The sequence below is a fragment of the Danio aesculapii genome, chromosome 3 (assembly GCF_903798145.1).
Source record: "Danio aesculapii chromosome 3, fDanAes4.1, whole genome shotgun sequence".
Classification (NCBI taxonomy): Eukaryota; Metazoa; Chordata; class Actinopteri; order Cypriniformes; family Danionidae; genus Danio; species Danio aesculapii.
Window position 1 is genome coordinate 26,289,420 of NC_079437.1, and position 23,058 is coordinate 26,312,477.

Sequence of the window (23,058 nt, forward strand, 5' to 3'; positions counted from 1 at the left end):
TGTCTGTTACAACCAAATCATTTATTCAACTTGGGATGCAGAGATTAGCTGATTTCACTATTAACTGTGCTTTAATTAATCAGTTTAATAAAACATAAAGACCCACAACACTGCATTCCTGTTTCCATGGAATGGACTATGATGGAAACAAAATAATACCAGCTGTGCGACAGATTAAAGTTTAGAGTTTATAGAAGATACAGAGGCTTTTACCAGGGGTACCCATAACATGTTTGTCTTGTTCTTCAATGAATACCTGGTGAATACCTGCTTGGTCCTCACACTGTTAATGCCACAGTCATCCTGCTATATTTATACTGTATGTAAACATCTACTTTCATTTTTTTTTTAATATATGTGCCTATTTGACATATATTTGTATATCTTTGGAATCAAAACATGAACTTTAAATATGCGAAATGCACATATTGCACTATAATTCAATTCAATTAATCTTTATTTCTATAGTGCTTTTACAATGTATAATGAATCACAAAGAAGTTCTAGTGAATTGAAACTGTGCCAGTTCAGTTTTCAGAGTTGAAGTTCAGTTTAGTTCAGTGTAGTTTTAATTTCACTGCTGAAAGTCCAAACATCCATCGATGCGCAGCTCCACAAGTCCCAAACGCTTTAGATGTCTTTATGTTTGGGGATGCGATCAGTTTGTGCTTTTACGTTTGGCTTGATTTCCTCTATTGCAAGTTTATATTTTGGACCTAAAAAATGTAGCTTTATTTACAGTGCGCTAACACTGAACGGCACATGCATCTATTAAGCATTAATGTAATGTAAAAATTCAAATAAACAAGAAGAGAGTTGTTTTTTCTGATGAAGATATGCAGAGTTTAGATTAACTGAACGCTTGCATCCTGTCAGTTATGCATGTCAGAGAAGCAAGTAATTAAAAACAGACTTCGACTGATTATTTTGTTCCAAAAAGATATACAAGTTACTCTATAGCGAGCTAATGTTCAATCCCAAAGATGCGGAGCTTGTTTCTTCTTAGTTACTTCCACTGTACTTTTTTTTTTATTCAAAAGGCAGCTTCACTGTCAACAGCCTAGCTAGAGTTTTTTTTTTTTTTTGAGACAAACTGACTTTAGTTTGCATTTAGTATTATTTTGTGCTGTATTATTTGATTACACAGCAGCAATAAATAACACTTTGAAATATAAGGAATTTTAATAATAAATAATAATGTTGTGAAATTAATGAATGTATAATAATCAAGAAACCGTGATTATTCTTCAGAATATTCTTTATTCTTCTTACCAACAAAACTTATAATCATTGCATTCCTCAGAAAGTGTTGCCAGATCGGCAGCTTCCCCGCCCAATTACGCAGTTTGAAATTTGATTGTGCAGGTAAAAATTGGCATTGGCGGGTTGACCAAATTCGGTCACTTTGAAACTTAGATGTTATATGCAACTTATTTAACAAAACATAACTGTGTGCTCCTATTCCATTCAGTTAGTAGTGACCAGTGTATAGCACAAGCCATATAGGCCCACTGATGAGAGGAGGTGAAGAAAAATTGTATCAAAATCTGATTCCCAGACAAATCTGACTCCCCTTCGAATGCACGTGCATCAGGGGGCCCCTGCAGTTAAACTCACAGCGCTTTACCATAACACTTTTATCGATCATTTTTTTTCACAACTGACAGCAAGTTTTTTCACGATTGACAAGCAGCACCTAATTATGTTCAAAAGAATTTAAGACGCTAAACGAGACGAATGTATGCCCCATTTTGAGAGTAAATCATACTCTAATAGGCAATGTAATCTACACAACATTAAGTGCAGTGTGTGGGTGAGAGAGGGCAGTGTTTCGATGTCATCTGGTTATGTTGTGGTTCTGTGACTACTTTATTATGACAGTTAAGGCAACTAGGTTAATTTCGATTTAAATAAATAAAAATTAAATGAGATAACTAATATTTTGGGCATTTTTTTGTGTTTGGGCGGGTTGTGGACAGCTTTTGGGCAGGAAAAAGTCAGCTATAACTGGCAACACTGCCCTCAGAGCATTTTCTTTTGTTTATTTGATTGATTACCCGTTTGATAGCTGCACAAGAAGTCTCTATAAAATGGTTTTGCCATAAAATCCTAATGCAGTATTCATGAATGGCAGGAAAAGCCACCAATTCATTTGCAAAAACACGTCATAGTTTTATATTTGGGAGAGAATTTCCACTCCTTAAGTAGGACAGATGGCAAAGTGTAGTTCTGTCTGTTTGGCTACAGCACTGCTCTGTGTATATCCGCCTCCTTCTTTCTTCATTTGCTTTATTCTCCGAGAGCTCAGTGGCACACTAAAATGAGCTCACGAAGCAGCTCTCGAGACCAGTCCTTTGAAAAATGGCGCAAAACATAGGTATTAACAGCAACACTATTATACTACTAGCTGGCTGACCACTCCATCAAAAGCGAATTGACAATTTATAGAGTTTACCAAGTCACAATTTAACAAAGTGGAGCCAGACTGGGTGCTGTGATTGCGTTAGCGTGGTGTGGCTCTTCTGTGTTGTGTTATTAGACTAACTGTGCTGTTTTGCTCCGCTGCTGGGAATGACATGAGCTGTGGGGATAATGCCGGCCACCCCCGAGGCGGCCCTGTGAAGCGCTTCAGATTATCCACACACTCACTGACATACAAAATGGCATACTTACTGCAGATTATGCACATGCACTCTCAGTGCTTGCTTGCCAACCTATATTGGCATTTTATGTCTCCTCATACTGGAGGTCTAATCAGGCTAACAGACATGATGGTCCATCAAACAGGGCTTTGTAGAGATTGGGGCCACTTGTTTTTGCCGCAGGATACTTTGATCTGAAAATCGCAGTGATTGTTTCTGAACGTAGAGATCTAAATGTCTCTAATGTGTTTGAGAGCACACACGGCGGAGATGCCAAAACAGCACCTTAGACACTTGATGTGATTCATCGCTTTAGTTTCTTTAGAAATAACACATTGGGGTTGTCAAGATTGACAGCTGCTTTTAGATTTAAAACATTGCAAGCACACAAGGAAAATTAAGTGTTTTGATGTGGTGCTGTGAAGCATGGAGCTCGCAATTAAGATTTGTTTATCTTCTTTTTATTATAATAACTAGCACAAGGCTTTGAGAGATGAAAGATGTGCGTAATGATTGATGTCAAACTCTGATTTCACCTGCAGTAAAGGAGTGATCAGAAACCTTAGATGTCTTTTGAGAAATATCTCCAGTTTATTAAGATCTGTTTAGATATATGATACACCAATATGGATTTAACACCCTGACTGGTGATGGCATCCTGTTATATGAAGCAAATGCCATTGAGAAAGCTGAGCAGCAAGCAGGGATGATGCAGATGCTCGGGAAAGCGGGTGGGAAATTAGAAACTAGTATTGCTACGCTCCAGTCAAACGCACACAAATCTTCTTTCACACCTCTGAAGCTGATTACACATGCCTTTCATGTCACACTCGGTGCCTCGCTGTGAAATTACATTTAGGCAACAATGCAAAGTCTTTATAAATGTACTTTGTGAATCATACTTTCCATGACACAGTTTGTGGCTATAAATTACTTGAAAAGTATTAAGCAATTAAATTATGTTATGCTAAATATGATACTGTATATGTGTTTGGGCATTGGGTTAAGGATGTAGGGTGGTTAAATGGCAGTTCAGGTGGAAGTCGGCAGAGGAACAGAGAGGGTGGAAGTTTTGTCACTGTAAGGAAAAGACTGTACTAGTGACAGTACTGAAATCTAGCATGGAAACTTCTGGTCAGATATGTCAGCCAGAGGAGTAAGATCAGGATGGGGTGTTATTTTAGTTCTCTTTCGCTGATTCAATACCAGACATGCTATTGTGTTTTGGATTACCTGTAAAGGTGGTGGTACATTTTTTCAGAAGCAACTACGATGGCAAGTTCAATTGTTTCTATTGACTAACAGAAATTGAAGTTGTAATCATATTGACGAACAATGCTTTTTGGTTGGCTAACAGTGTGTCCACGCCTGGAAGACTTGCCAGTAGGGGATTGCAGTAGTCCAGTCTTTTATTTAAAAGAGATTTAATGAGTAGCTTTTGCCTCATATACTCACAGGAAGAGTCTGATTGTCCTGACATTGTAGAGAACAAACATACACGAATAGTTGGTCATCAGACAATACCCGTAGATTCCTTACTGTGCTGGTTGGTGTTAGTGTTGTGGATTTCAATTGCACAATGACCCCCCACTTTCAAGTCAAGAAACCCAGCTAGCATTTGTGAATTTAATTGACCGACTTGAACACGAACAAAATCTTTTTTGCCCACACACAAAACTTGCACAGACTTCTTTAGGTATGTCTAGTTTTCATCTGCAGAAATTCACAGACTATTGCTGAATCTGTTCCTAAACTTTAGACAAAATACTGGCAGATATTTTGTCTGTTTTATTACAAAAAATAAAATAAAACAAAATCCACTACCTGACAAAAGTCTTGTGGCTTATCCAAGTTTTAGGAACAACAAATAAAAACTTGACTTCTAGTTGATCATTTGGTATCAGAAGTGGCTTATGTGAAAGGCAAAGGCCTCTAGATCAGTGTTTCCCAACCCTGTTCCTGAAGGCACACCAACAGTACACATTTTCAATCTCTCCCAATTCAAATACACCTGAATCAAATCATCAGAAGATTAGAAGAGACTTGAAAACCTGAAATGAATGGTTCAGATAAGGGAGACATCCAAAAGATGTACTGTTGGTGTGCCTTCAGGAACAGGGTTGGGAAACACTGCTCTAGATTACGCTTATTTTACCAAAATAAAATGTGATCATGCCTTGATTTTTAATTATTTAATTAGGAGAGTAAGGTCTGACTTTTATTAGACAAAAGTCTTGTCACTTAACAGAAATAATGTACAGTATAGAATATAAAGTCATGGTGCCATGGAAAAAAAATAAATATTGTGTATGCTCAATATTGTTCATTTCCCCATACTGAATGTAACCCCAAACCATGATTTTTCCTTTACCAAACTTGACTGATTTATGCAGGTTCCAATAGGTCTTCTGCAGTATGTGTGATGATTGGGATGCAGTTCAACAGATGATTCATCAGAACAACATTCTGCTACTTTTCCACATGATCAACTAGAATCAAGTCATGTACAACCAAAGCAGAATTAACCCCTGCATGGCTCTGAGCAAAAAACTGTATTTGTGTTTCATTTCTGAATGAATCACTGTTTTGAATAAATCAGAGATTTTGATTTATTGCTTGAATGATTCAATGACTCAAATGTAAAGATGTGATGATATAACTTGCACACTGTAAAAAGCGATTGGTTGACTTTATTTTAAAAAACTGTTGCTTTTATGTCAAAAAGTTATAAAAGTTACGAAAGTGAATAAATACATGCCATAAAACTGTTAAGCAAATGAAATATGTGCATAATTATTATGATTAGTGTAATATGTCAACTTAACAGTTCAACGTTACAGCTAGTTTACTCATTACTCACTTTATAAGTAAAACAGTTTTCTTTTCGCTTTGTAAGGCAGCAAGTTTATTCACTTTTTAAAAGTTACTAATGGCTTTTTACTGTGTAGAAAGAGTCATTGAAAAAATGCTACTAATTAAAGTCTTTCTGAGTAAAATATAAAATAAAATATAATAGAGCAATATAATTGAAATTAAAATATAATTGAAAAACTGCACAACACATTACATTAAAAAAAGAAAAATAATTCTACAGAATAAACTGCTGGTATATCAAAAATTTTACTTATTGGTTTTATCCTTGTTGAAGAAAGAGAAAGAGACACAGTTTTTCAAACCTTGCAATTACCCCCTTCACTCACTGCAGAGTTCATCTGCAGAATGAGGGCAGCGAGTGCTCACCCCGCGCAATCTACGTGTTCACCCTACACACACAGAGCCCACTAGACCGATTATTACGAAGGTCATATTTGCTTAACCCTGCACTTCAAGAGTTGATGGACAACTGCAGGGAGCGGGAAACTCAAGCTGATTAATCTATTCGCCATTATTCCATACATGTAATATAATCTGCTCCATTTGGGTTGACATCCCCCGATCTGAATAAAAAGAAATTGCCACTCAAGAGCGTGGCACTTTAAGATAACATCATGATAACCTTTGAGAAATAATTAAAATCTTTCCAAGGTGAGGCAGGGAGAATAAATTACGACTGTCTTGTCGTCCATCCATCACTTGAATGTGCCGGGTTTCACGGAGGCCACTGCACATTACAGTGACATTGATGCACACAATTCAATGGGAAAAAAAATGTATATATTTATTTTGTAAATGTAAATGTACCCTAGAATGCATAATGAGGGTTAAATTGGCCCTGTTTGGGGTGTGATAAATGTGTCATTTAATATTTTTTATTTTATATATAGTTTTTTTTAGTAGAATACTACTCAAATCAATTATGAATACTATTATCACTAATAATAATTTATTCTTTATTTACATTTTTAAAATCATCACTCTATTTTTGGGAAAAAATGATCATAAATCAAAAATATACACCAAAATAATGTCATATTTTCTAAAGAACAAACCAACACAGATGTGGAAAGGTCTCTCATTACCTGGCCACCAACTGGCTTATAAACATCTATTACAAAGACCACTCAATCAAGCATTTTCAGCGTGGACCCTGTGTGACCCTATCCATCACCAAAACAGAAGATAATCACTGCGCCTATCTGAAGCGCCTTTAACGAATGTGTTTGGTTGACATTGAATGAAAGATCGACAAAAGGCCTGAAGGAGATCTAATATGGAAATTGAAGACATTGATGTGGCTCAGTGTCGTCTGAGAGTGCAGATGGTTGCTCATGGAAAAGTAGCACGACGGTTTTGGTCAAAAGAGATTTGTGTTCATTTTGGCCGTGTATACAGTACGTGTGTGAAGTGTTATCCTCTGTTAGACTGTTTACTTTCCAGCGTCAATGTCTGTTTAGTTTCCTCCCCAGTGTGTGAAATTGCCAATGTCATGCCAAGCTTCCCAAAAATAGCCAAAAAAACGAAGTAAAGCGTTTTCTCCTCCCAACATACGCATACTCACAGTATGTTATTTCCTACAGGCATTTTTCATAAGATAAACAGTGTCTTTCATTTGTATTCAGTCATAGGCTAGCTTTCATTTGCCATTTGCGAGGACACAGTAATTGGTTTGACATTGAAATTATAATGGGACAAATAGCATCCAGATGAATGAGAAAGTTAATGAAGGCATGTCGCGTTCCTTATACTTTCACTTATAAAATGAATGAAAAGCTTAAACTCTGAGTATGGATCTTGAAACTGTTGTGTCCTTTGTGCCTTAAAGGGCCTGTTAAAGCTGTGGAATTGTGGGATGCTGGAGGGAATAGTTCTAAAGGCACATGGGGATTGAATGTTCTCAGCCAGAAAGAACTGGCTCGGTGCGTCATTATGATTAGACAATGAGTTCATCAAGGCCAGAGCTGCACATATCAGACGAATCTCAAAGGAGTTAAAGAACCAGAAAAGCTCATCTCTTTCCTTTTTTGTCTCTTTACATTTTAATAAAGAACCTTATTAACTTTTGTTAACTCTGGCAGTCTGTATCATTGGGTTCAGAGCTCTCAACATTTTTAAATTGTTTCTTTCTTCTAGCTGTTGTAGTATATTTTATTTGAGTGAGTTAGGGAATCTGAACTTGTTACTTGTATAATTAGAATTTTATTAGGGACCTACAAAAATCTGTGTGATTTATTGCAACTATTATTTGACACAACATGGCCATTAATTAATAAAATTAAATGTAAATAAATGAAATAATCATTTTAATTTAGGATAAAAAAATTGTTTTCATAATAATAATTTTAATAATCTTTTCATTTCAAGATAAATATTTTTTTGAGCATCATATATGTAACAAGGGAGTTGGGGTACAACAGAGTTAAGGGTCCAAACACAGTTTATTTACAGCTTGGTCAGGCAGGCAATGGTCAAACATGAACAGACAAAAGCATGCAGGTTATCCAAAAGAGTAGTCGGGGTCACAGGCAAAGATATCAGTCCAGGTGGCAAACAACATAAAACAATTAACAAGGCAAGGGTCAGAAAACAGGGCAAGGCAAGACAATGAAATGCTTCGCAATGCTACAGGAAATACACAAGACTCAGCAAAGTGTTTGAGAATGTGAGGAGTATAAATAGTCCAAGTAATGAGTCAATTATGTGCTTCAGCTGTGTGTGTGTCAGTAGCTATGTTTCCATCCAAAAATGAGAATTAACTTCATGCGCAAAACTGTATTATTGCATAAAAGGTGTGCAAGTAAAGCAGCGTTTCCATCCAACAAGTCAAATCGAACAAAATCGTCACTTCCTGATTTTATCTGGCGCCGAATATCAACAGTAAAATCAAAATTTACTGCTGTAGGAGAAGCTGCGTGAATCTTTTCTTCATTTAATAAATGACTTGCGTCTCAGAAGGCAATCCTGACACGCAATGAATGCGTGGTGGCATTTGAAGGCATGAGACGTGGAGCACAGACGCTCTTGATTCTAGAGGTCATTAATAATGTAATAACACTAATACTGAAATGATTGAGGTGTTTTAGAATAACCAAACCAACATTTCAGATGTTTTACAATGTGCTGAGCCTGCTGGTTTGTTCATTCACACACATTTTATCATCACATGATCTCTTATAACAGAATCACATGACTTTTTTAATTTGTTTTTCTGGAATTTGTTCTGTAAGTGTTTCCATCACAGTTTTTAAGCATCTTTTCTTATCGAATAAAAAGTTTATCCTACTCAGTTATGTGCATACGTATTTTCAATGCGCATTTTCAAAACATATGCGCATCTTGGCATTTCCATCAACCGTTTTTATGCACATATCCAAAATGTGCATAAAAGTAGGTGGATGGAAACGTAGCTAGTGTCTGAATGATTGTCAGCTGTGGCAGGAGTGATAAGTGCAAAGACTTCGGGGAGTTGTAGTTTATATTGTGGCAGAGTCCGGGTGATAATGCATGTTTTTCAGTCATCTGCAAAGCCTAGCTTCCTGGTGATCGTGACAATATACAATTACAATTGTAATGTAAATACATTTTGGAAAAATTTAATATTCATTTATTTATATTAGTTCTACTGGCTTTTATTTTAATGACTAGAGACACAGAATCAGTTAAAGTTACATAGTTTCTCTCTGAACTCAATTTCACAGATTTAAACCACCAACACTAATAATTATTTTAAACTGTTTAGTGTTTTTAAGTTGTAACGTGTAACTTTAATGCAGCGTTAGATGTTACCAAAGGTGAATATAACAAAGACGTTATAAATTGGTATTAAATTGGTAGTATAGTCTATGTTTATTACCAGATGCCTGTTCTATCAACTTGGGACAATTTTAATCCAAATACCTATCATCTATTTAGAGACATCATGACTCCAATGATACTACAAGTTCTATGGCTAATAAGTATTGCCATATAGTTATATGAATAATATGAACCAATAACCATTATACAAAGGATATGTTCCCGATATAGTATTGGGAGCTGAAAACCTGTCTTCAACACATTGTGACCCTTTTTTCCCTTCTTTTTGTCCAACAGGATGTGAAATCAACATTCTTCCAGTTTGGGGCCTCCATCCAGCAGGAGGCGTTGCTCATGCTTAACATCATGGAAGAGTACGACTGGCACGTCTTCTCCATAGTGACCAGCAAGTTCCCAGGCTACCAGGATTTTATCGCTATCCTGAAGACCACGGTGGACAACAGCTTCGTGGGTTGGGACCTCCAGCACATCATCACCCTGGACGCTGTGGATGGAGACTCCAGGACCCAGATCCAGCTGAAAAAAGTTCAATCTCCTGTCGTCCTCTTGTACTGCTCTAAGGATGAAGCGGCGTACATCCTGGAGGAGGCCCGGTCACTGGGTCTGACTGGGTTCGGGTACATCTGGATCGTGCCAAGCTTGACCACAGGTAACCCGGAGATCACTCCAGATACGTTCCCCTCTGGAATGATCTCCGTTTCCTACGATGACTGGGACTATCCTCTTGAGGCACGGGTTCGAGATGGGCTTGGGATTATTACCACGGCAGCTGCGGCCATGTTGGAAGAGTTTGGCGACATCCCGGAGGCCAAAACCAGCTGCTATGGCCAAATGGAGAAAACCAAGTTGCCACCCAGTGCATTGCACAAGTGAGTGAAGCGTGAGAACCGGCTTATTATATGTGTGTCTGCAGTATGTGAGTGTTTTCTGTCAACAGCCTGTCCGTCTAGCTCTTTCACTTAAAAAAAAGTGGAAACAAGAGGGCTATTTATGTGGAAAAACACTGTTTTTGAACACTCAAGTGGAAAATGGACCGGAAAAAGTGGAAAAAGGTAACACTAAGATGTCTGTGTTAGAGACAAGGGCATATCGAGAAAACGCAAACATTCTTATACTGTACCAACTATATTTTTAGATGGGTGTCATTAAAACTTGTTTTGGGAACAATTAATTTAAATAATGTTCCATTAGTTATTGTTAGTTAATGTATTTACTACCATGAACAAACTATTAGTAATACCTGTATTACGGTATTTATTCACTTTAGTTAATGTTATTTAAGTTAATGTTCACTCACGGTGCATTATCTAATGTTAACAAGCACTTTAGATTTTAATAATGCAGTAAATAATGTTAAACTATGATTAATTAATGCTTTACAAGATTATTTATACTTTGGTAATGTTAGTAAATACATTAACGCCCCATTCACACGGGGCTTCAGCGTCAACGCTTGACAGAGGGTGTGTCTGAAGTTGGGGCTGACTCGATCGTCATAGCAGCATCTGCCAATGAAATAAGTCAGCAATAGGCCACTGTCTGAGCTGGTGTATTTGTATCAATAATCTGATTGGCTGATGCTTCCGTCGGTGCTTGAAAAGTTGAGCAAGTCCCAACTTCTGCAGCGAGCAACGCCACTGAAGCGGCGCTGACGTATCCACAATGCAGTTCGGCAACGCCTGACACCACCCATTCAAAGTGAATGGTAAGCGTTGAAACTGACGCCCCGTGTGAATGGGCTGTAACTGACACTAACTAATGGACCATTATTCTAAAGTTTACCCCTGTTTTTTGATGAAATTGTCTCTTTTTCTTCTGGAGAAAGTCTTATTTGTTTTATTTCAGATAAAATAAAAGTAGTTAAACATTTATAAGAACCATTTCAAGGTCAAAATTATTAGCTCCTTTAAGGTATATTTTTTTCGATAGTCTACAGAACAAACCATCATTATATATAATAACTTGCCTAACTACCCTAACCTGCCTAGTTAACCTAATTAACCTAGTTGAGACTTTAAATGTCACTTTAAGCTGTATAAAAGTGTCTTCATAAATATCTTGTAAAATATTATTTACTGTCATCATGGCAAAGATAAAATAAATCAGTTATTAGAAATGAGTTATTAAAACTATTATGTTTAGAAACGTGTTGAAAAAAATCTTCTCTACATTAAACTGAATTTGGGGAAAAATATAAACAAAGGGGCTAATAAATCAGGGGGGCTAATAAATATATTAATGATAATAAATGCACATGTATATTAATTGTAATATTAATAATACTATTATTATTGTTATTATTATATTATTGCTACAATTTAAACACATCATTTTACATCAGAGATGAGAGATGTGTACGCTAACACTTTAAAGAGCACCAAACTGTTTGAATGTGGGATATAGTTTGTAAGCTTGCAAGAACAGGCTTATCAACTCTTTTTGATGTTTTACCATCCAACTTGTTCTTGCCTTTAAAATGGGAAACAAGAGAGCTATTTATATAAGAAAACACCGTTTTTGATCAGCCAAGTGGAAAAAAGGAAAATAAAGTAGGAGGTGGAAAAAAAGCAACCCAAGTGGTCTGTTAGAGAGAAGCATGACTTGGGCATATGCAAAATTCATTGTTACATCCTGCTAATATATTTCTCAGAGTGAGCAGTGTTCTTGAGTGAGCTAATGGGAGAGAGGCCGAGGGAGGTTTTTACGCCGCTTAGACACCCAGAGGTGGGTACTACTGCACTTTCGAAATTCTCTTGGGACGGCACAGCCCAGCGCTCCTGTGCTTTTAATGAATAATGTTTTACACAGCGTCCTGAGAGAGCCAGTGTTGGCCAGAACAACATGGAGGCTTTGCTAATGTGCTTGGAGAGCACTCCAAATATAAAGTGCTCTTGATGAGTCCAGTGCTTTTGTTGCTTTTACTCCTGAATTTGCCCGCTGTAGCACCCCGCTTGCATAGTGCCAGTCTTTAGTCTGTCTATATGCCTCTGTCCATATGCCTGTGTAGTACCTGCCAGTGCTGAGCAGACACGCCGAATCGCCCCATTTGCAGTGAAGCGGTGTTGCCTGAGATACACGTTCACCCTGGTGTCTGGGGTACATTAATCCTGATAGTCTCAGCACAGATGGTCAAAGGCTTGGCCAGAAATCGACTCGACTAGATCCAGCAGAGAAGAAGACTCCTGGCCTGACTGCATGGAGTCTCTTTTGGATTCTAGATGTTTCAGGCATGTAGGTCATCAGAGGGAAGAGTGTTGATTCTTTGAAAAATACCAGCTTTTGTTCATGTTCTTGTTAATAATTATGTTTGTGCACATTTTTATCTAGCTTTACATTACAGAATATGTGACCTCCTCTGTAATTTAAAATCACATTGACCCAGAAACACATTTGAAGTTTTATACACTGGCAGCTTTCATATTATTGATTTTGTTAATTATTTTTCCAAAATCATGACGTATTGGATATCATGAATGTACATGTATAGAGTAATCCAATATTTTATGAAAGGGTTAAAATATTTTGCACATATATTAGTTGTTTTGTTAGTAAAATCTTTTTGTGCTTGTAGGGAAAAGCGTTTGATAAAGGGGAACTACTTTGCCCATTTTTTCTTAGAGGTAAAATACGTCTCTGATGTCTCTGAGTGTGAATGTAAAGTTTCAGCTCAAAATACTCAATAAATAATCTTTTTAAAACTCTTTGAAACTGGCCATTATAAGCTTTGATCCAAATTGTGCTGTGACTGTCACTTTAAATTCAAGCAAGATTGTGCTCCCAGGCAGAAGGCAGAGCTACAAACTCCTATGCCTTAAGGCTGATTTACACTTCCGCCAATCGTCGCATCATGGACCTCCGCTGACTGCACGCGCACCTCACGAAATGGACAAGGCTTTTATAGTTGACGTGTTCGCTGTTTTGATACTGCAGCTTCACTCTGGAAGTTTGGCCAGAAGAAAAATGGAGCACCCGGAGGAAATCCATGCAAACACTATATATATATATATATATATATATATATATATATATATATATATATATATATATATATATTGTTATGGAAAGAATAAAAGCAAAAAAAGTACACTTACTAAAAAATACTGACGTTTTTTATTTTTATTTTATTTTGCGCACTCCACAATTCACACATTACTGACTGGCTAGTTTGTGTCCTCTACTTATATGCCAAAAAGGCAATAATGGTCCAACATTCCTGACCATCATCACCAATAAAGCCTAGAAAAACATGGCATCAGTAAACCGATAAGTTCAAATATTCCTTTCAAGTTATCAAATAAATAATTTGTTACTTCATTATAGTTTTGTAACTATTAAATTGTTTTAAATTTAAAATTGTATTATACATTAGTCTAAAACCTATGAACCCAGTTTTGCCATGGCCTTTCTTTTGGTTTTAACAAACTTACCTGTCAAGTTTTTCTAAAATTTTTAACATTCTTCCTTTCCCACTGCTGTTGCAATTTCTAGCCAAGAATTATTGGTCATCTGGTTATCCCTATGATCACGCATGGATGGATCATAAAGATGTCTGTACAGTCGTACCTGTTTCAGACAAAATCTTTTCAAAGTGATTCATATTCAACTCAAATGAAATGCGACGCCACACGAACTGTTCGTTCGAGTCTCGAAAAATTTTGTGTGCTCTGCCAGACGAAATTATGTCGTGCACACCCAAAGCAAACCTCTGCAAACACCGCGATGACGTCAGTCACCACGCGCACTCAAGCAGACTAGCGGATGGTCAAGTATAAATCAGCCTTTAGTCAGATTGTCAATAATGGGTGGGGCTTTCCTCTGATGACACGTACAACAGGAGAATGTCAATCAAAGTGTTTCAGCAGACTGTTTTTATGAAGTGTGATTATAAGAAATAGAATGAATGAATTTTTATTTCATTAATTTTTTATTTTTAGAGGCTGGCTACTGTTGCCACACAACTGGGTTTAAACCCCTTATGAAAGTAATTTTTTTTTGCATAATAGGCTCCCTTTAAAGGAAAACATCTTGTATATTTTTAAATATTAATTTTAAGTATTTTAATGTGAGCGCAAGAGAAAACCTGTAAAAGTCCCAGGAGTTTATGACATGGTTGATTTGACACAGAATGGCCTATCTGCATTTTATCTTGCTGATAATTATTAGAAATTGATTATTGCTACTGACAGAAAAGTTTATATAATCCTGTATATATTTAATAATATAATTTATATAATGTTTAAACTGTGATAACAGCATATGGAATGTACTGTAAGTGCCACATTTTTCTTTGTTTCTATAGGATGAGGAAAAAAGAAAGAATAAATATGGCAAGTGAAGCTTTTTCTGCATTTCATGTTCTTGTTAAAATTGAGTGTCAGAAGCCTGGGTGAAATATGCAGTCCCCAAGCAAAATTTTCCTTTATGACAGATTTAAGACTGTCATCTCAAGTGCTGTGAAAAGCGGACCTTAGCAAAATTTAGCCTTCATATATCAGTGACGAATACTGAAATTACCTGTCAACAGGGGAGAGGCACGGCGAGTCCACTGTGCCTACTCCCGCATGTGTGGGGGACCAAGGGTAGCTGTCAACTGCGCTCTCTGGAACCATACATTTCTGAAATAAAGGCCACTTTAAACAGTCCCATTGAGACTGGAGCCAATCTGACCACCCCCAACAAAACGCCATTTCACAGAGGGCAGTGCCACAGGAGTCGCCGCTATTACTTTGAACTTTCACAGGCAAAATTAAACATGACTTATGGGGGTTATAATGGTGGAATATGAGCAGAGGTGGGCGGAATGCTTTCAGGCAGTGACAACGGGTCATTCTGGCGTGGGGAGGGTTAGTGGTGATGTCACTGGCACATTGACCTTAAAGGGCCCGAGCTGTACCCTCTGCTCAAAGCCTGTGTGGATTGGAGTGAAGGCAAATATGAGCTCCTGTGGAAATAACACTTTTATGTGGCCATCACAGCGCATTAAAAGAGTTAAGTTGGCAGGCAGCAGCACAATGGGAAGAAATATAAAGAGCTGGGTTTAAATAACTGACTTGAGCCTTTTTGCTGTGGTGAAGAAGGTGTGAATGAATTTTCTTTTAGCCAATAATGCAGCTGAGGGTCTTTTTTTTTAATGCTTGGGTAGACATGTAAAAAGAAATTATTTTTTTGTTGCGTGATGTATTGTACCAGAAATTATTTCAATAGTTGATATTATTGTCATTTTAAAATAATTTTATTTAACTTTTTAATAATTATACATCAATATCATAATGTAAATAGGCAGAAACATGTTCAATGCACAAAAACGTTTTATACAAACTTTGACACTGGTGATGGACGTAAACAAACTTTGAAATATTTTTACGTTCTCTAAACAATCTCGTAACAATAAATTAAATACAATTTTATTAAATCGCAGGAGGTGCCCGGTTTCTTATCTCCTATTGAAAAGTAAACAACAACAAAGACGATTGACCAATAACGTAAAGTCAAATTTATTTGACATTTAAATTTAAAGGAGACATAAAAATCTTGCGCAGGTAAAGGCAAAATAACAAACGAAAACTCAACAACTAACAAAACCTTCTTACCTGCACATAAATTAAAACAAATAAAACAACATTCACTTACCTCCCTACTAACCATAAAACATGAGAAAACTTAAGAAAACAAAAAGAGCACCCTCCTCATCACATGCGTCTCCATACATTAGTCTCAATACTTTAACAGTCAACACTCGTTAAATGTAGTTTTTTGACATATTTATTTGTTTTATGTTCAGTCCACTTAAATTTGTGAACCATTAAGTTAACTTAATGTTTTGTGGTGGGACAACCTGAAAGAATTGTGTTGGTCCAACTCCCTGATTAGCGTATTTGTAGTTCCCAGCATCCTTTGCGTGAAATTGAATTAAGAAAGGGAAATGTCGACAATAAAAGTAATCTTAAGTGTTTAAATTTAATAGAAAGACTTGTTAGGGTTTAATCTTCACTTTAGTTAGAAGATTTAGAAGATTTTCATGCTTTGGGTTTTGAGATTACCACCTTCCAGAAGCACCCATGCTTTGGGTGTTGGCAGTTTAATTAGCAAAAATGCAGTTTGTTGTGTTACTCAGTGAGAAATAACTGTCCTAATATTTGTTCTGAGATCAGTCTCAATCAACTGTATATGTATCTCATTAAATATGCTTAAAAATGGCTCTTTTAGTCTGTTTAGAATATCTTCAAATAAAACTAAGACACTTCGAAATGTACGACACATAATAGACATACATGATACTATCAGACCTTTGAGTTTAAGTTAAATAAAAATACATATGCATTTAAACTTTTATATGATTAAAATCATGTTGGACGAACTCAATTGCATTTAATTGTGTAAATATATATATATTTTTAGTTGCTGCTAAACAAATTTATTGGATGGAAATCCTGCCCTCAATTAAACAGGTTCATCCAGTGAGTTATTTCATTTTATTTCTTTTTTGAGTGCGGGTGAGTGGGGTTGAGCTCAATTGCATCAAATGAAAAGCAAACGAGAAGCATCTTGAAGAAGGCAGGACATGTCAGATACTATAGTGCATTTGATTGGTCAGAAGGTTTGATGAGAAACTGAAGTATGATATTAGAAAAAAGTTCTGAGCAGTTAGGAGGAAATTCTTCTATCATACTAGCATAAAGATATCCTTAAGAGAACTTATAGAAACTCCTGATAATCTTTATTTTGATTTCACATAAAATCATTTGTGAATGTGTGTCATTTTGCACTTTTATTGAAGTGAACTGAAACTTTGAAACAGAGCTTTTAGGAAAGTGTGAAAATTCGCCATTTTTTCACCTGTCAGTAAGCATTGTTTGTACACTAGTTCCCTGAGCTTGCTGACACCTCCATCAGAGATTAAATGAGATGACAGGCTGCACAATCAGCTAAAATGTTGCTGACATCCATTTTTATGTATACATAATGGGCGACATATATTGCGTCACCAAATATTATTCAGGTCAATTTCATGTAGGTCTATTGCGTGATAGGTTGATTTATTGATTATTGTGACCATCATGTGTTTGAGTTTGTTGTCAATGTCTGTGGAGGGTGGGTTTTGTAGAGTGTGTAATGGACTGGATGATTGATTAAAGTTTGGAAAATAGCCAAAATTGCTTACAACACGGGTTTTCAAACATCTAAACTGTAATGACTGTCAATTCATAATTCAAATCTAAAATATTGGTTTCAAATTCATAAATGTAAATGAGACTAGTAAAGTAATGTAAAAGTAACAAGTCTCCAGTCAAATTAAATATGAGCTTTATTTTGTGAAAACAACTATCCTGGATGTACTTTATCCTGCTTATTACATGCCTACTTGCCACAAAACACACAACCTTGTTGACACACAACCTTGTTCTGAGCCATAGTAGTTTATTAATTCTTTAATTAAACGCAAAGTTGACAGAAATTAAACTGGTTGAATGGAGCATAGACTATCTCAGGGTTGTCAAAGTCAATTCCTGGAGGGCCGCAGCCCTGCACAGTTTAGTTCCAACCCTGCTCCAACACACTTACCTGTGAGTTTCAAACAAGCTTGAAGGACCCAATTAGTTTGATCAGATGTGCTTAATTAGGGTTGGAACTGAACTGTGTAGAGCCGCGGCCCTCGAGGAACTGAGTTTGACACATGTGGACTAGCCTACTTATTATTCATTCACAAAACTTTCAAAAACAGCAGATACATATGAATGTGGTTGTAAGTGCAAGGATTTGAACTTTTTTACTGATGGCAAATTCCTGGACGATCTTGTGTTATTTTTTAGTTATTATCTCTGAATAACATACCTTGGAATGATACGACTGAGCAAATTAGATTTGAGGATACCAGACAGCCAATAACAGCATTTTAAATATTTAATGCAATTAATAAATAGTGCAGCTATGTTTGGCTTCTGTCTATTTTTTTCCTGACAAGAACTGTGTTTATTTAGACAGAATGCCTTTAGACATGAGCTTCAATTTAGCCTTTTCTTCAGTTAATGGCTTGATGTGTTCTGTCAGCCATTATACTGTACTGGTAGTACATTTCTTACATTAATATTAAAGTGAAATTACATGCGTGCCATGTTGAAGCACAGTCCTTAGTTAAGTCACAAAGTTACAAAACTCAGCATGAAATCCTGGAATGACCCAAGGGTACCTACAGTATATCAAAATTGGACATATAACTATATAATAAAGTACATATAAGACATACAGGTTTATGTTTGGATTTTTTACCTATATAAAATGTCATTTAAGACTTAGCTTATGATTGATTATAAAGCGAGTTTTGCATGCTGTCCCGGGAGAGAGCCCTGAGCTCATAAGTTCCTCCCATTTGCAGGGTGAGAGGGGAGTTTGAGCTCTGTTTGGTCTCGAGAACTCCCTCTTATTTAGAGCTGATAACAGATTTTAAATTGCTATATAGAGATATACTGCTGTTTAAGAGCTTGACTATAGTGCTAATTTAGATTGATCAATTCACTTATGACACATGTTTTTGGACTGTGGGAGGAAACTGGAGAACCCGAGGGAAACCCACACGAGCACGGGAAGAGCATGTAAACTCCACACAGAAACGTTGACTGGCCTGTTAAGGATTTGAACCAGTGACGTTCTTGCTGTGAGGCAACATTGCTAACCACTGGGCCACCATGCCGCCCTATAAAGAGAAAGGTGGAGGATTAAGGGTGGAAGAGGGGATTCTTCAATGCTAAGAAAACTAAAGTAAGAAACTCTGGTTATTTATAGTGAGTTTGGAATCATCTGATTAGTGAATCATGCTTTAGTTAATGCGGGACCAGCCATGATCAATTATAAGCACGTGCTCCTCTCGAAATTAGTTTATAAATAAACCACTATATGCATCATCTATTTCAAAATATTGCAAAAAGGACCATTTACATAAATATTTTCTTAAACCATTGGAATTACACATTTTTACATATACAGTCAAGTATATTAGCTATGATTTTCTTTATATATGTTCAAACTTATGAAGTAGCCCTTAGATGTCATGTTCATTATTTACAGCAATAATCTGACACTATTTTGATCATATACCTATTAATTAACAAAATGTATTGCTCCACTACCTACACAACATCTAACCAACATACAGTAGTTCAAACAACATATGTTCAACACGGTTCCGGAAACAGTCGTGGCCAGTTAGTTTCTCCAACAGTACATTCACCTTCACACAGACACTGGTGAGGTAGTTAATGGGTGTTAGTCTTTTACCATCGTTCTTCTGTCTACAGCAGAGGCACTCAGACAGAACACACACGCTGCTTCACTGAATATGGTGGAATGATCTGGTCAAGTAAGAGCATGTAGAGAGAATGAGCAAGAAGCCTAAAGATGATTTTTGTCAGTATCCATAAGATTTAAAAAACCTTCTTTTTTTTACACAAGCCTGGCAAAAGGTAGCATGTTTGGATTGTTTTTTTTATTTTATTTTAAACCCTTTAGCTGGAGGGACTTTAATGGACCTGGATGTGTCCTCAGGGGAGAGGAGAGAGAAAGCAAACCCACATGCACCAGTCACTCCCTTCTCCACACACGTGCTGTCAAGACCATACTTCCTCTTCTATGCCTCGCTGTGCCCCACTTTGTATCAGATGCACTTAGCAGCACAGGTTTGCGCATGCACTCATTCTGCCATTCCCTGGGTCTGTGAAGCGTCTGCCTGAGCCCCAGGTGATAAGACCTCCATGGTTCCAGCTGTCCTGGTATTTTTGCGCAGATGCCACACTCTGTTGTGACATTGATTGAGCACTGCTCTGATACCTGTGTCAGAAAATATGATTGGATTTGTTTGTGTATTGCATGCAGAGTTCTTACTCAAGGGAGAGTTTATTTCATTTACATGTTCCGTCATCGCAGTGGGTTCATCTTGAAATGTGCAGACACCCCGCGGATGAACTAACTTCATGTTGGAACATTTTCTTGCTTCTCTAATGACTGAAAAAATTCTATATGTCGCATAGGGAACATCTTGACTGCCCTCATTAGTGTCAGCCCTGTTACTATAAATGCCTAACGAGGAACTGTTTTATTCAGCCGCATTCGACCGGTTAGAATGCAGCTGCCTACTTCAGTTTGACCACATAAAAAAACTGTGAACATTTTCAGGCCAGTTGTACCACCCACCTATTTTAATCCGGCTGATCCCAGAGCAGCTGTGCAGGCCTTTCGGGCACACCTGCTGTAATGAGGACTCTGATGAAGGGCTCACAGTGCGAGCAAGCAGGGGACGAGGGTTGTTATGCGCTTTAATTAGAGAGAAGTGAGCTGTACTCAGGTTGGGCTTTATCTTTGATGACAGGGTTGCTGGGATGTTGTGAAGATGTTCGTGAAAAAAGGCTGTCGGCTTGGGTCAGGTGTGGTTGTTATGTTGAGAGGGGCTCTCAGGAGCCTTTTCATTTTTCTTTTTTGGTTTACTGGTGTTTTTTAAGTTACTTTTTAAAATTGCAACAAATAATAACAACAAGAGCAACAAATAATTACTTGACATCTAGTTGGTCATTTGGAAAAGTGGCAGACGATAGAATTTTCTGATGAATCATCTGTTGAACTGCATCCAAATCCCCACAAATAATGCAGAAGACCTATTGGACCCAAGATTCTCTCAGAAATCAGTCAAGTTTGGTGTAAGAAAAATCATGATTTGGGGTTACATTAAGTATGGGGGCGTGCAAGAGATCTGCAGAGTGGATGGCAACATCAACAGCCTGAGGTATCAAGATATTTGTGCTGCCCATTACATTACAAACCACAGGAGAGGGCAAATTCTTCAGCAGGATAGCGCTCCTCATACTGCAGCCTTCACATCAAAGTCCCTAAAAGAAACAAGGTGTCAAGGTGCTCTAGGATTGGCCATCCCAGTCACCAGACATGAACATATTTGAGCATGTCTGGGGTATAATGAAGGAGGAGGCATTGAAGATGAATCCAAAGAATCTTGATGAACTCTGGGAGTCCTGCAAGAACACTTTCTTTGCCATTCAGATGACTTTATTGATAAGTTATTTGAGTCATTGCAGATATGTATGGATGCAGTCATCCACAATATCAATTCTTTTTCCGCTGCACCATGACTTTATATTCTATACTGTACATTATTTCTGTTAAGTGACAAGACTTTTGTCTAAGCAAGTCAGACCTTACTGTCCTAATTAAATAATTAAAAATCAAGGAATCATCAAATTTTATTTTGGTAAAATAAGCATAATCTAGAGGCATTTGCCTTTCGGATAAGCCACTTCTAAAACCAAATGATCAACTAGAAGTTAAGTTTTCATTTGTTGTTCCTAACTTGGATCGGTGACAACTTTTGTCAGGTAGTATATATGCATATGTTTTATATATAAACTGATGCAATTCAATTTATCCAACTACATTGGCTGAAATACATGAATGAATGAATGAATGAATACTCTAAGGTCTGTTTATCAAAGAAAGTTTTATACAGTGGACAACAAATTTTATTTAAATCCTTAGAGGGAACTGCCAGAAAACACCTAGACATTTTTTTCCCAAAATCATTTACAAATTGCATTTTTGAAGTCAGTGAAAAACTCCCACACTGCCGACATCTTGTATTGCCTCTAGCATTAACAAAATGCCACGTCATCTAATGTGAATGGCACCAAGTGAAGTGGATCAAGTGGCGGAAACAATCCATAATTTACTGGCTGATAATTTATTTTCCTATTCATTTTTCAACTATTTCAACTATTTTTCCTGCACAGTTTTCCTACAACCCTAATCAAACACATGATTTAACTAATCAAGGTGTTCAAGACTACTAGAGACTATTAAGCAGGTGTTGTTACCAATGTGGCTGATCAGACACAAACTTATTTTGCTTTATTCAACAAATAATACACCATCAACCACTCCCATTTTGAAAAGACTGGATGGTCAGTGTGTAATACGATTCCAAGGTATTTTCGACACGAAAGGATTGCGTTTGTACTGGACACAGACATGGTCACATTCCGATACAACTTGCTTAGGACTTATGGTTTTAATGTAAAAAATTTATTCCCTCTTTGTGTGTAATCAGTTGTTTTGTAATTAGGTGTCTTGCTCATGTATTAATATTATGGTTTTAATACTTCTGCAATCAATGTTTAACTCTACCACAGCTAAACAAGATCATAGATGGTTCATGTTTGATGTCCCTGCAAAGCTAATTTGGTGTACTGAATGATCATTTACTGAGGCTTGCGTTTCCACTGCCAAAAAGTTTCAGGTTTTGCTGGAGGAAATGTCAAAGTAAAGCTGTACAGGTCGTTCACATATATAAGAAGCACTTCTCACAAAAAAGATGCTTTGTACACATACAGTAAATACCTAAATAAATGTTCATTACTAAACTTTCTATTAACATGATTTTATTATAACTGCAGATCAATGATCAAAATAGCCTACTGCGAAATAGCCTACTGTAATGTCTGCAATTATATAAAATAAATAAATAAACAAATGCAACATAAATGAACACATACATAAATACTGCACACAGCTTACATCTAATCCTTATTTGCAGTCAGTGCAAACCTCTCATCTGTATCTTTAATCTTCACCAGCACAAGTAACCTCTGTTAGAGAGTAATTACTTCATTCCGAGTTCATAATAGTCCAAAAGGTGATGAAAATAGTTAAACATGGCAGTTTGTTCATG

General features: G+C 36.8%; 1 protein-coding gene across 1 annotated transcript in view; it reads left to right on the top strand.

Annotated features, from left to right (window-relative positions):
• grin2aa (glutamate receptor, ionotropic, N-methyl D-aspartate 2A, a) overlaps positions 1–23,058 on the top strand; it is a 203,999-nt gene that overhangs the window by 103,714 nt on the left and 77,227 nt on the right. Inside the window, exon 3 of the mRNA XM_056453522.1 lies at positions 9,612–10,204. Within this exon, the coding sequence (XP_056309497.1) occupies positions 9,612–10,204 (593 nt within the window). The remainder of the gene's footprint in view (positions 1–9,611; positions 10,205–23,058) is intronic.